Source organism: Topomyia yanbarensis, chromosome 2 (assembly GCF_030247195.1).
Source record: "Topomyia yanbarensis strain Yona2022 chromosome 2, ASM3024719v1, whole genome shotgun sequence".
NCBI lineage: Eukaryota > Metazoa > Arthropoda > Insecta > Diptera > Culicidae > Topomyia > Topomyia yanbarensis.
The window spans coordinates 187,592,503-187,607,077 of NC_080671.1; the positions used below are offsets into that span (position 1 = coordinate 187,592,503).

General features: G+C 39.5%; 1 protein-coding gene across 2 annotated transcripts; it reads left to right on the top strand.

Annotated features, from left to right (window-relative positions):
- Positions 1-7,635: 7,635 nt before the first annotated feature.
- On the top strand, positions 7,636-9,901 carry LOC131682430 (serine/threonine-protein kinase RIO3). 2 transcript variants are annotated; one of them, XM_058963885.1, is made up of 3 exons: positions 7,636-8,063; positions 8,122-9,343; positions 9,398-9,901. In XM_058963885.1, the coding sequence occupies exons 1-3, from the start codon at positions 7,819-7,821 to the stop codon at positions 9,722-9,724; spliced, it is 1,794 nt and encodes a 597-aa protein (XP_058819868.1). In that variant the 5' UTR covers positions 7,636-7,818; the 3' UTR covers positions 9,725-9,901. The 2 variants fall into 2 exon arrangements, with proteins under 2 accessions (XP_058819868.1, XP_058819869.1); XM_058963886.1 differs by having other exon boundaries at positions 8,125-9,343.
- Positions 9,902-14,575: the final 4,674 nt, after the last annotated feature.

Consider the following 14,575-nt stretch of genomic DNA (forward strand, 5'->3'; position numbering starts at 1 on the left):
TGTCACTCTGAGTTAAAATGTTTTTGCAGATATTAAATGTTTTCATGAATTGTGGCGTGTGCTCAACTTGTTCACCTTTTCTTAATTGTGCCGTCAGAGGCTTAGTGATTTTTGCGAAGTCGCGAACGAATCGTCTATAATAACCCAAAATACCTAGAAAACCTCGAAGTTCTTTCTGGTTTTTTGGAATGGGCCAATTCTGGATGGCTTCAATTTTGCTAGGATTTGGCTTAACGCCCTCGTCTGTCACAATGTGACCTAGAAAAGCAACTTCCTTTTTTAGAAATTCGCTTTTATCTAACTGAATCTTAAGATTCACTTTTTCAAGCGCCATAAAAATTTTAGTTAGATTTTCAATGTGTTCTTGAAGAGACACAGAGAAAATAATAATGTCATCCATATAAACTAGACAAAATTTTCCAATAAATTCACGTAGCACATGGTCCATCACTCGCTGAAAAGTCGCTGGTGCGTTTTTCAGGCCAAAAGGCATACGTAAATATTCGTATAAACCGTTTTCTACAGAGAAAGCTGTTTTTTGAATGTCGTTTGGGTGGACTTCGATCTGGTGAAATCCAGATGCTAAATCCAACGTTGTAAAATATTGGCACTTACCAAGTTTGTCCAATATTTCTGTAATATTAGGCATTGGATACTTGTCGCCTACAGTTTTCTCATTGAGTTTTCTGTAGTCAACGACTAATCGCCACTTTTGTTGTCCTGATGCGTCTAGTTTCTTGGGAACAATCCAGATTGGAGAGCACCAAGGAGATGTGCTTGGACGAATAATACCTTGAGCTAACATTTTCGATACTTGTTTTTGTACCTCTTCTTTATGACAGTAGGGATACCTATAGCTTTTTGAGTGGACAGGGAGATCATCTTTGGTTTCAATTTTGTGTTTGATAACGTTTGTAAAACTGAGATCATTTCCTTCCAGATAAAATATGTTGGGAAATTTAGAAATAAGGTTAAATAGCTTGCGTCTCTCTTCCATGTTTAAATGATCGATCCGAAGTTGGCTTTTTAGTCTTGGGTCTATTGACGTATTGTCAAATACAAGACCGGGTTCATAGTTATGAATAGTCTGATCGGCTTCAAAATTATTTAATTCGGAAAAAATCAATCTGTTTGGGCTAATTTTGACTTGTACTTCGCTGCAATTTTTCAGAAGTACTGTAGTTTTGTTATTTTGCGCTGTATAAAGTCCAGGGAGAACCATCACGTCTGATGTTAAAGGAAGTGGATGTTCGACATAGAAATCGCCGTTGGTTACGTTTGTTTTGAGAGATATTGGTATTTCTTCATATGCATTAAGGTTAACATTGAAAGAGTCTGGGTACTTTCTAAGCATTTGTATCGAGAATTTTGGAAATTTTAAAACGTTCGATGCCGTCAATATTTCAGCTTTTAAGTTACTAAGAGCTTCATACCCTATTAGGCCGTCGAAAAATGAATGAAATTTTAGCAAATGGAATGGCAAGGATTTCTGAAAAATATTTAAATTTGTAAATTTGTCGATCTGATGAGTTCCATTAATATTTTTCACTCTAGTTGGAGTGCAGCTAAAGACATCTTTAAATTCAACTATTTCGGGATTTATGTAGTTTTTGTTGGCTCCTGTGTCAATCAAAAACTTAAGTTCACCTAGATGAGTTTTAATTTGAACGTATGGAAGAAAATTGTTACTGTTTATGTGTTCGTGTCTCCGTCTAAGTCCGTCTGAAAATTTAAGTTGTCGGTCTCAGGTTCTGCTGTTTTGAATTCCACTGTTTCGACGTCTGCAATGTCAGGTGTTCTATTACTGATATCATATTGATTGTTTGCATAGTAGTCATAGTAATCGTTGATATGTGGATTGAAAATTTCATCGTAGTAGTTATTTGGTTCAGTCCAATGTAATTCATGCAAATTCGGTCGATTCATGTAATTCACTTGTCTACTTCTTATCGAACGATCTATATCCATTGGGGTAGGTTTTGAGAGTTGCTGTGGTCCAGATTTAGCGAAGTGTGCTTGTGGTTGATTTGAATTATAAGGTTGACCTGAAGGTAATGTCCGTTGGAATTGGTTTTGTAGGAAGGGTTGTTGTGTTTGCGGCAGACTATTAGGTTGGGCAGGGAGTAATGCACGTTGGAAAGGTATTGGTTGGAAAGGTTGTTGGACTCGATGGAAATTGTTGGGGTGGGAAAAATTTGGTACACGTTGGAAAGGGTTTGTTTGGGCTGGAGTATGCAGGAAAGGATTAGGTGGAGGAATGTTATGATGGAACATTGGTCTGTAGGGAGATGAGTTGGAATAATTATTTCTAACTTGGAATTTGTTGCGTACAGGTATAGGAGGTGGTGTTGGTTTTTGTTTGTGATAGTGGAAATTTCTTTCCTCTAGACACCTACGAAGCGCATCTTTAATTGATGTTGGACATTGTGATCTTATAATCTGTCCAATTGGTTCGTTTAGCCCAGCCAAGAAAACCTTTAATCCCATTTCTTGGTAGAACTGGTTTTTAGCTGTTCTAACTGCCATATTTTGTTCATTTAAATTTAGCTGATTGATCATCAGTGAAAGTGAAAATTGAATTTCTTTGTAGAAATCTTCAATTTCATTATTTCTTTGCTTCAGCTTGAAGAGATCTTTTGTCAAAGTGACCTCGTCCCTTTTGTCGCTGTAATGTGTTATTAGATTAGCTTTAATGCAAGACCAATCAGTTTCGGTACCATAAAATTCTAAAACGTTATCAGCTTCTCCGATAATCTTTGATCGGATGGCAAGAAGCCAAATAGTATAAGCGGGGGTGCCTCTAACCCTCTCGATTTCAGGCATTAGGTCGTCTATTGACCTAATAAAAGAATGTAATTTGATCGGATTACCGTCAAAAGGAGGTAAGATCCGAATAATTTGTGGGGTTTGCAAAGATTTTAATGCGCTTTCCACTGGATTTTGAGGTGCGGCAGCAGCCAAATTATCTGCGTGAGCAGCAATTTGCTGTTGCGCTGCAAACGATTCTAATTCAATAATACGTTGGTCCCGTTGTTGCATGCTAATAATTAATTCACGCACTTGACTTTCTAGTTCGTGAACCTGATGTTGCATTAAGTCACGATTTTCGTCGAATCGTTGAGTCATTTTGTATGTAATTAATTAATTAAGAAAATGATGAATACACTTTGAATTTAAAAAAAATTCACTACCGTCGCGTTTTTGCTTAAATATTCACTTATAAAATATTAAATATTCACTCGTTTGCAATAATATTCACTTGTTTGAATTAAATATTCTCTTGTTTGAAATAAACTCTAAATATTCACTTGTAAAAATAAGAAAAATCTAATTGGTAAGCTTAAAAATACTCACAGTTTTGCTCCGATGTTCCCTCGGATTGGTCCGTTTGTTCGATAATCCTTCGAACTAATCTGGTGAGGCGTAGTGCGTTAAGGTTGACTGCAGATGCTTCCTTTTCTCTCCGGTAAACCGCCGTTGATATGCTGGAATTCACTGCACTATTTATAACTCACTATGCGCCAGAACTTCCGACTGCGCCACTAATGATACTTAATTTCTACATTAAATTTTTAAAAAGAATGAAGACGTCTTTTCACCACAAATGTCTAACTCTGACTAAAGTTTATTTCCAAGTTAATTATAAATGAGCCTACCGCTATGCCTATCGCTTTGCTTTGTAAGCTTTTTTGGATAAACTAAATGAAAATAAAATTTGGTCGCCGGGTTGCTATTGCAAGGCGACAACTGCTGGTGCTCGCTGAGTCCGTGTGTCGTTTATTTGTTGTTTATCGGATGGTCGTTCTGCTGATGTATGGACTATGCACTATTCTGGGCCACTTGGTGTTGCCGGGTAAATGAATTGCTGACGCTAAGTTTGGCCGGATGTTGATTGAGTTGGTTTCCATGCTAAATGGCCACTTGCTATCGTCGTCGGGTTTGTTGTTGTTGTTGTTGTTGTCGTCACTATGGATGATGACGATGATGATAATATGGATAAAGAATTGATGCCATGATGGGTTGAATGGGTCCTGGCGGGTTCGTTCTTAACTTATATATATATATATATATATATATATATATATATATATATATATATATATATATATATATATATATATATATATATATATATATATATATATATATATATATATATATATATATATATATATATATATATATATATATATATATATATATATATATATATATATATATATATATATATATATATAGTTTGAATTTATATTTAAATACCTTCAGTAAACTATTCAATACTTTACACTGACGTCACAAATGAACTCAAGTGTTCATTTTTGATAGTTCGCTTGTACTGTTTACATGGACTTAGAAAAATTCTTTGCGAATTGCTTCGAGCGAATCTTTTGCCCGCAAAATTTTTCTAAGTCTATGTAAACAGTACAAGTGAACTGTCAATAAAAGTGAGGTTAACTGTGTCTGTAAAGAACCTGATAGAAGAGTATTCACCCGAAATTCAGACGGTTTGTGCTATTAATACGCCATGTTGAATCTGTTTTCATTTTTCATATCTTACATTCACATAATGCTCACGTGCCTTGCATGTAACACCTGAAGTATGTGACAATCACATAGAATGTATGTATTACATACTTGAAAGTCATTGGTATCTTATTTGAAATTCATCAATGTGGGCATGAATGTTAATTGCTGCACATGAATCTAATGTGATTAGTCATTTTTAATATTCATGTGCTTTTTCACTTGAACTGTATGTGATTTTTTGGATCAGTGAAGAAAATATATTGGTACAAATAGTAGATACAGAACACTAGATTAAGATTGGAATTAACATTTCTCGAGTACTTTTTCAAATGGACGTAAGTAACATTGAGAGCCTCTCTTTGTTTACTTTCTCTTTCGTTTATTACGACGTCATTACAACACTTTGTACTAATTTTCCAGTACATATCGAAAGCCGACGGTTTTTACTACAATATTATGCAGAGAGTAGAGTAGTAAATGTTGAAATGGCCGAGTAATGAACAGAAGAGAAAGACCTCAAAGAGAATCTCTCATTGTTACTTACGTCCATTTGAAAAAGTACTCGAGATTTGGCTTTTTTCAGTGAAGGATTGCTTATGGCACTAAAAACTGGATTCGAACCGCACTGCCCACTTAACTTTTTTTTCTAATAAATTCATTCTCATAGACTGGTTAGTTCGACTGGCCTGTCTGTGAGAGCACCATTACAGTAATATTCAGCTGAGCTGGAATTCTGGCTAGTTCTAATTAGTATTCCGGCTCTATCTATAATCGTTTGTGTCATTTTAGTCGGAGTACGATTTAGAATCATCTACCTCTATTTTTTGCTGTATTTTATGCATTGGAGATATACGGTCTATCCACTAATTGCATGCTTACTAGAAATTGCATAAAAATCACAGCAGAATAAGCAGAAGAGATGGAAATAAAAATTTACAAGCTCTACATATTATTGTTTCTCAGTGTATGTATTTTGACAGCTCACAGTTTTTAGTAGCAGTTCGATCGTTTCACACCTTGAAAGTTGCAGAATCCAGATGGGTGGGAAGTGCGCAATATAGTGTTGTTCTTACACCATTTTCGGCAATAGATACAAAACACTAGATTAGGATTGTCGCTGGTGGTACAGTTTGTTTTATTTATTTCACTATGATTTTACGTGCGATTTTGACAAATAAAAATGATATTTTTTGACTTGCTGAGGTCGAAGTACACGCAGAAAAAAGTAAGAATAAACAAATTTTGGTTTTAATCAACAATTTTCCTGATATAGTTATTAAAGAAGATTGAGGTTTGATTCAACCAATAATGTAGCTTCAAATTACCATTACCAACAAATTCATTTTTGGGTTTTTCAATAGTTTCAACAAATCTATACCGTTAATTCAAAACGTCATATCTAACAAATGTAAACAAACTGAGTTTATTATGCCAAATACAAGCTAAGAATTGGCTATTTATCATCTACAAATAATAGACAAAGATAATAACTTTTTAAGTGTTAATTTAATCTTAAGTCAAAATGTCACATATTGTGTACCAAAGTTTTCCTAACATTTTGTAGATGTGATGCTTTGCATTGTGATGTTTTGCCAAGTTGACTGTAGTTAGCATCTTTTTCAAATGCCATACCTCATATCTACGCTCTCGATTGCAATACAGCATAGGGAACACATCACATCTACAAAACCGCCTGTCAAAACGTCATAGTAAAATGTGCGATCTACAAACGGTGTTGCCAAGACCACATATGTAAAAGACCATCATAGCAAAAGCGATCGACAAAATGTAATAAAATAATTATTATCAATTATCTCTATATTATCCTCGGTAAAACCATGTAATATGCTTATACGATTCTGCAATGAGGAAATGCAGAGGTCATGGTTGAATTAATAGCCTTCTATGTGCTTTAATTGTTAAATAAATTTAAAAGTTGCAAGGAAATTTTCACACGCGATTTTCTCCTTTTAACGTTTCTGTTAGATATGATGTGATGAAAAACAGCTTTAGAAATATTTCGTTTGAAACAACAAAATCATGATAAATTTAACCGAACAAATTCGAAGAAGCAAAAAAAAATCTTTAGTACTAACCAAAGGAGAGAACAACTCAAATTTAGTTGAAATCAAACAGAGATTCTGTTGGTTTTTAACAAAGGGATCAGTTCGATCTAACAAATTTTGTTTTGATTCAACAATGTTTCTATTTAAAATGCAAACAGAAGTACTACACGGAAACGAAAAACGACCTAAAATTGAGTTCCTTTGACTCAATCTCGTGGTATCGTGGGGGAACTTAAAATTAGGTAAACCGTGTTGAAGGTAGTTTCCATTTAACCACGGCAAAAATTACAACTCATTGATAGGTTTTTTATACTCAAATTTAAGTTGAATTTACCTAATTTTGAGTATACCCCAAACAACTCAAAAGTACGTTCCACCACGGAAAACCTCGACTGAGTCGAATCTCTCGTTTTGTTTTTGACAACACTAATAAGTGCGAAAGCGACGCACAACTCAAAAGTAAGTTAAAAGAACTCATTCTGCAGGTTGTTTTATTTAACCGTGTAGTTGAACTAAACCAAATACATGCTTTTGAGAAACGCCTATTTCAGTTTGAAACAGTCATTCGTCAAGTTTGAAATTCATCAACTAATCGTTTTGTTGTTTCAAAAAGACCTGATCCATCTATGCGCGTGTAGGATTACTACACCTATAATTTAGTTTTTTTTAATGTGCCAACTGTCAGTCTATAAAGAAAAATGTCTGTGACATTTTGAGGAGGTGAAAACGTCAAATTTCGACAAAAGACCAGCGATGCCACATGTTTTTTTGAAATGTCTGTAGAAGAATAACTAAAATGTCTGTAAAAGTCTGTAGATGGTTGTGTAAATCCTAGTTTCATTGAAATTTTACTTTAAAAATAGATTGAAAGTGGAATTCTATTGTGAAGGAATCACTCGTTTTCGAAAACAGTTATTCTAGTGCAATTTTACTAAACACTATTACCCTTTTAAAAGTCTGTAGATCTCTGGCTATGTCTGTAGGAGACATCAAAAGTCTGTAAAATACAGACATGTCTGTAAATCTGGCATCGCTGCAAAAGACAAAACAATTTTGTGCAATCCTTGCGATAGTGTGTTTGATTGCAAAATTGTCACGTTAAGTTTTCTGTGAATTTCGCAACATTTTGATAATCATTTTCTTTATTTAACACCAAATTTAAATTTGGTTTTTATTATCTATAGTAGCCTTAAAGAAGAAAGCTTGCTTTATTAAACTAAGAAGAATGTCATCACCTTGGGGAGAAGTAAAGGCCGTGGAGGTAACCAATCTTCAAGAGATTATGTCTGAGGAATTTGCCAGAGGTCTTCAGAAGCAGGAAGAGTTAGAAATTCCCAAAGTTCAGATTCGTTCGAAGGCTGTAGCACGGGAAACAAGGATAGAATATTTGAACGAGGAACCCGTGGCTGGATGTTCTAAGCCAATAGATCCTGGTGCACTGATGGATGATTGGGACCTGCTGAATGAGTGGTTTGTTAAATGCTTTTTTACTGAATGTTAAGTATATACGTGTTTATTCTTATGACAGCAGCACACATGCGGGTGGTAGTTCCGCGGACGCCATACCAGTAGAGGTTCTGCGTGCGATTGAAGAAGCTGATCAAAAGCAAATTGACTCCGATGCTACAATTGCGAAGCTACTTCAGGCACAGTTTGATTCCGATTATGATGAGCAACTCAAACGAGAGGAAAATCACATGAACAAAAACTCACGGGTAAAGATTTCACTAAAAAATTACCGTATGGTACCGGAAGAATTGTTATACGACGAAGAGGGTAAGGAAATACCAATCGATCCAAAGGCAGACTGGGACCGTTTCGAGACAAACGAAAAGGAGCAGAAAACGATACCACGGGTTGGATACAAATTAAACAACGATGGGGAAATGGTAACCAAGCACAACCAAGATATAAATGGCAGAAAAAATGCATGCAAGGTGATGTCATTTCCTCCGGAGTTTTCCACCGGTGATGGAGCAGGTTTCGATATGAAACTATCCAATACCGTATTTAACCAGTTGAAGTCACACTGGAAGAAAGGAACAAAGAAGCAACATAGGGCGAATGATAGGAAAGAAAATATTGCCACAGCTGAAATGGGACTAGATGAACCAACTCGGATTATTCTCTATAAGTGGATAAACAATCAATTGTTGGCGTCTATTGATGGCATTATTTCGACTGGGAAGGAGGCGGTTATTTTGCACGGAGAAACAGATCCTTCTGATCCGAATTTGGAAATAAACCAAAATTACCCAAAAGAGGTAGCGATAAAAGTTTTCAGCACTACACTGAATGAATTCAAACAGCGAGATCGATACATCAAGGATGACTTCCGCTTTGTCGGCAAGTGTTCAAAACAGAATGCTCGAATCGTTATTGATATGTGGGCCGAAAAGGAACTGCACAATTTGAACAGAATGAAGAAATTCGGTATTCGGTGCCCGGAGGTTGTAGCGTTAAGAAAGAATGTTTTGGTGATGTCTTTCATCGGGCAGAATTTGGTGCCAGCACCAAAGCTTAAAGAAGCTGTTTTAAATGAGGCACAGATGATCTGTGCCTACGAAGAGATGGTTGAGATCATGCACAAACTGTACAACGAAGCGAGACTTGTACATGCGGATCTGTCCGAATACAACGTGCTTTGGCATGACGAGCAGTGTTGGATAATTGATGTCGCCCAGTCGGTCGAGCCGGGACATCCTGGGGCCTTGGAATTCTTGATGAGAGATTGCAATAACATTAGCACCGTAATTATAAAGCGACATTTTTTCCTGTGACCGTATTAATTGAGTCTTTTTCAGTTTTTCACTAAGCGAGGTATTAGCGGAGTGCAGACCAAGGAAGAGTTGTTTTTCCGAATCACCGGATTGGACCCGTTGAGCCACAACGCGACCATTCTAGAGCGAATCCATATGAAAGGCCAGCCGGCACACGTTGTGTCCGCTATCGATGACGATACTCCGGAGCATTTCAAGCCGATCGAATATCCATTTGATTATGCCTGGAAAAAGGTTGAAAAATTTAAAAGCAACAAAAAGAAGGGTAACTTACACTGCCTGCCAAACGATAGGGACACTGGAAACAATTTCGAAACATTGTCTTCTAAGGAGGAACGAGTATCAGTTTGAAGCAAACTCCCTAGACACCAAGATAACTCATACAAAAAACAGACTTAGGATGAGATCACAAGATACGATACGCTGAAACTTTTGCGAATGAGTTTGAGCAATTGCTCTGTTCGAGAAAATATAACACTTCGATGAAATAAATTTGGATTTACGAAGCCAACGGAAGCAAACATGAAATAGTTGTATTTGTCGGAAAAGAAAGGTCATGGAACTGACACTAATTTTAGCGGATCGATGCCGAACCTAAATTTATGTAGACCTAAATTTACTACTGTTTAATAATTAAATTATTAAATTTTGTTGTTAGTGTCAGTGAAATTTCAAATCTCAAAAATATGCAAGTTAGAAAGGAGGAAGTGCAAAATTTTATTTTATTATTATTTCTTCTAGGCTTTTCAGAGCAGAGGGAAAATCTTTAAAAAAAAAGTTTATATTAATGAAGCTTTTGTAAGAAAGTGGCAACTATATTTATCTTATCGGCCTAAGTAATAGAATCGAATAGTTTTTTTTTGTTTTAAGATTGAACAGAGAAAGCGCAAAAATCGGAAATGAAAAAAGCAGTTTTTTTCACGTCGTGTGTTGTATCTTCATAACAATCAATCAGCAGTACCGTAACAACATTCTACATAAGCTGATTGATTTAAATGAAGATCTAACACAAGGTGTGGAAAAAAGTGCTTTTTTGTTTTCGATTTTTGCCCATTCTCTGTCCAACCTTAAACAAACACGTGGTTACTGAAAGTTGGGGGAAGGGAGGCGGGGGGATGGGGTTGCCTCTCTAATCTTCCGGGGCCATCACATCACATGATTTGATATTCTTAGTATGTATAACAAACATAAAAATGTGACACAAGGAGCTAAAAATGCACAAAAATCATGTCAATCCTATGTCTGCGCCAAAGATATTACCAAGGACCGTTCATAAATGATGTCGTGTATTGATAATTTCGGATAAGCTACGAATTACGGAGAGAAAAACTAAAAATTTGACACGTACTAGTGGAGCGAGGATAAACAACAATTTTTAGACTATTTCTGCGTGACATTGTTTATGAATGAACCCCAAACAAACAATATTCCATAATGAATATCGCGTAACATCGATAACAGAGCAGTGGGATTAAGGCCAAGTACCCCCTGGGTCATGCGAAACTGAGAAACAAAATCAATTTCGGTACAGACTTCCATCTCAAGCGTAAAAGTTGAGCAAAAGGCACATCCAAAGGTAATTGAGATGTTACCACCAGAGGTGGTTTTGTCGTCATACCGTTTAGAACGCGAATTTTACTGAATTGATATCCAAGTAATCGTGGGATATGCCAATATGGTGGTCGTAATGGTTTAGCAAATATTTGTTCAAATGATAAAACAAGTATTTTAAATTTGTTTGCTCGAAACTGGATGTCTGCTCTCTGTGACTTAGTTGTAACAATTAAAATTTTAAATTATTTCTGATTATCATACAAAACAATCATTAATTCACACTAAAACAGAAAAAGTAACTGGCAGAATACATAATTACAGGGAAATTAGTATTCGTGGACATTACGGTTATCAGCGCTCTCTGATTTAATTAATAGTCGATTGATCCGTTTCAGACCTAGTGGACCCAAGTAGCCTACCTCAGGCTACTGAAGGCGGATGCCAAAAAGGTAACCGAGAAAGATAAGCTGAAGATCGGCTGGTCGGTATGCCCAATTAGCATACCCCAGCCGCCTTCAGTGGATAGGTGCTATCGGTGCCTTGAGTCCAGCCACAAATCCTACGAGTGCAAGGGCATAGACAGGAGCAAACTATGTCGTCGCTGCGGCGAGGAGGGGCATAAGGAGCGGGGTTGCACTAATGCGCACAAGTGCCTTATCTGCACCTCTAGGAAGCAAGCCCATAAACATGCTATGGGCGGACCTTCGTGTCCCTTCGGTGAGGTAAATAAGAAGAAGCCGTGAACGTCACACAGCTAAATCTTAACCATTGTGCAGCAGCCCAACAGCTGCTGTGGCAGTCGGTCTCGGAGTCGAGGGCAGATGTCGCCCTCTTATCAGACCCGTACAACATCCCTGCCGGCAACGGCAATTGGATGTCGGACGGGTCTGGAATGGTGGTAATCTGTACAACAGAACGGTTCCCGGTTCAAGAGGTAATACACTCCTCCGCCGAGGGTGTTGCGATTGCCAAGATCAACGGTGTGTTCTACTGCAGCTGCTACGCTCCACTAAGGTGGCCCATAGAACAGTTCAACCAGATGATCGACAGGCTCTCGTCAGACCTAGTGGGCCGGATACCGGTAGTCATAGCGGGAGACTTTAACGCTTGGGCAGTGGAGTGGGGCAGCCGCTGTACAAATAGCAGGGGTCAAGCGCTAATGGAAGCGCTTGCGAAACTCGATACTGTGCTAGCTAATAATGGCTCTGCTAGTACATTCCGTAGAAACAGGGTGGAGGCGTGAATTGACGTAACATTTGCCAGCCCGAGTTTGGTTCCAGGCATGGAATGGAGGGTAGACGATGTCTACACCCATAGCGATCACTTAGCGATCCGCTTTAGGATCAACTATGGTGTGCAGCATCCGAGGGCGGGAGATCCCTGTCAGGTACGCGGGTGGAAGTCCAATCACTTCGACAGCGAAGCTTTCACCGCGGCCCTGGGACTGGAGGCCAACACCGACAGTCTAAGCGGGGATGCGCTGGTAGCTGTTCTACCACGCGCGTACTGGTGGAGTGCCGAGATTGTAACTCTACGGTCAGCCTGCCTCAGAGTTAGACGTAGGATGCAAAGAGCTCGCACCGAGGATGCAAGAGAGAACCGCCGTGAAGTGCTTCGAGCTGCGAAATTGGCCCTTAACAAGGCCATTAACAGCAGCAAGAGAGCGTGTTTCGACAACCTGTGTGAGTGCAAACGCGAATCCGTGGGGTGACGCCTACAGGATTGTGATGGCCAAGACCAAAGGGGGCTCTTCACCCCCAGAACGGTCTCCGGACCGGTTGGCAACGATTATCGAAGTACTCTTCCCGTCTCGAGCCACAAGCCCCTGGCTACCTGCACTACGAGACAGTGCGGGAACGGCCGAAATGGTGGCTCCAGTGACGAATGAAGAACTACTCGCAGTGGCTAAATCCCTAGCAATGAACAAAGCTCCAGGGTCGGATGGAGTTCCAAACAACGCTCTCAAGGCAGCGATCATAGCGAACCCGAACATGTTCAGGCTAGCTATGCAGAGATGCCTTGACGAGTGCCGTTTCCCCGATAAATGGAAAAGGCAGAAATTGGTGCTGTTGCCGAAGCCCGGGAAGCCGCCAGGCGACCCATCGGCGTACAGACCAATCTGTCTGATCGACACGACTGGCAAACTGCTTGAGAGGATCATCCTCAACAGGCTAACCCCGTACGCGGAAGGTACGGACGGCCTGTCAAGCAACCAGTTTGGCTTTCGGAAGGGTAAGTCCACAATGGACGCTTTCAATTCAGTGATGAATACTGCCGAGATAGCGATCCAACGGAAAAGGCGAGGCATTCGATACTGTGCGTTAGTGACACTTGACGTGAAGAACGCATTCAACAGCGCAAGTTGGGATGTCATCGCGCTCTCGTTACACCGGCTTAGCCTACCGGTGGGTCTGTACCGGATCCTGGAAAGTTACTTCCAGAACCGCGTACTGCTATACGAGACCAATGCCGGTCAGGAAAGGGTTCCGATTACCGCCGGAGTCCCGCAGGGCTCGATCCTAGGCCCGGTGCTATGGAACCTCATGTATGACGGAGTTCTGAGACTGAAGTTCCCTCCTGGGGTCAAGATCGTCGGCTTTGCGACGACGTAACCTTGGAGGTCTACGGGGAGTCAATCCCTGAGGTAGAACTAACCGCAGAACACGCGATCAGCACGGTGGAGGAATGGATGAGCGCGAGAGGCCTGGAGCTCGCTCATCATAAGAAGGAGGTAGTTATCGTCAACAACCGCAAGTCGGCACAACATGCGGCTATCCATGTGGGAGAAGTCGCGATCACTTCACAGCGAACTCTGAAGTCTCTCGGAGTCATTATAGACGACAAGCTGACCTTCGGCAGCCATGTCGACTATACATGCAAGAGAGCGTCGATTGCTGTTGCGGTTCTATCGAGGATGATGTCCAACAGCTCAAAGGTGTGCGCCAGTAGACGTAGGTTACTGGTAAGCGTTGCCGTATCTATCCTCAGGTACGGCGGCCCGTCATGGTCAAGAGCACTGAGGGTAACCAGTTACCTACACAAACTGGAGAGCACCTACCGCGTGATGTGCCTCAGAGTGATATCTGCCTACCGCACGGTATCACACGATGCAATTTTGCAAATTTTGTCTCGCTGGACGGACCGAGATCCCCTAAGCTATAAGCTGCAGTCCTATCAGCCCGCAAAAAAAACAAAAAAGCAAACATTCAAAGTGGACAAGCCGCTTGGTATGTGTTACTACTATGAGTGAGATTGTCTTATCCACGATCTCATCCAATTGGCTTGAATATTCAAACGTTTGAAAAAAACTTAGTCTATTTGCATGTGTAAACAATTCTTTACCTCCAAGTTAGAATGTCGAAACAGCTCAACATTAATGTAGCTTGTACTATCCAGCTTTCTACGTGCCATAATGGTGTAATATGTCAATAGTCCTTTTATTGACAATAGTTGTTTACGTCGACCTCCCAGTAAGAGGAAGTCATCCTACGTCAGTCCAATGCGTTGGATGTCTATTCAACGAACGCCCGACATCCTCAACTAGGTTTTGCTGTCAAGAGCTAAAAAAATTGACATCCCTGCGTGAGCTTGAAAGAAAGCGAAATTCAATTCATGCCCGATGGCGATGAATGAAATGTTTGGTTCGTT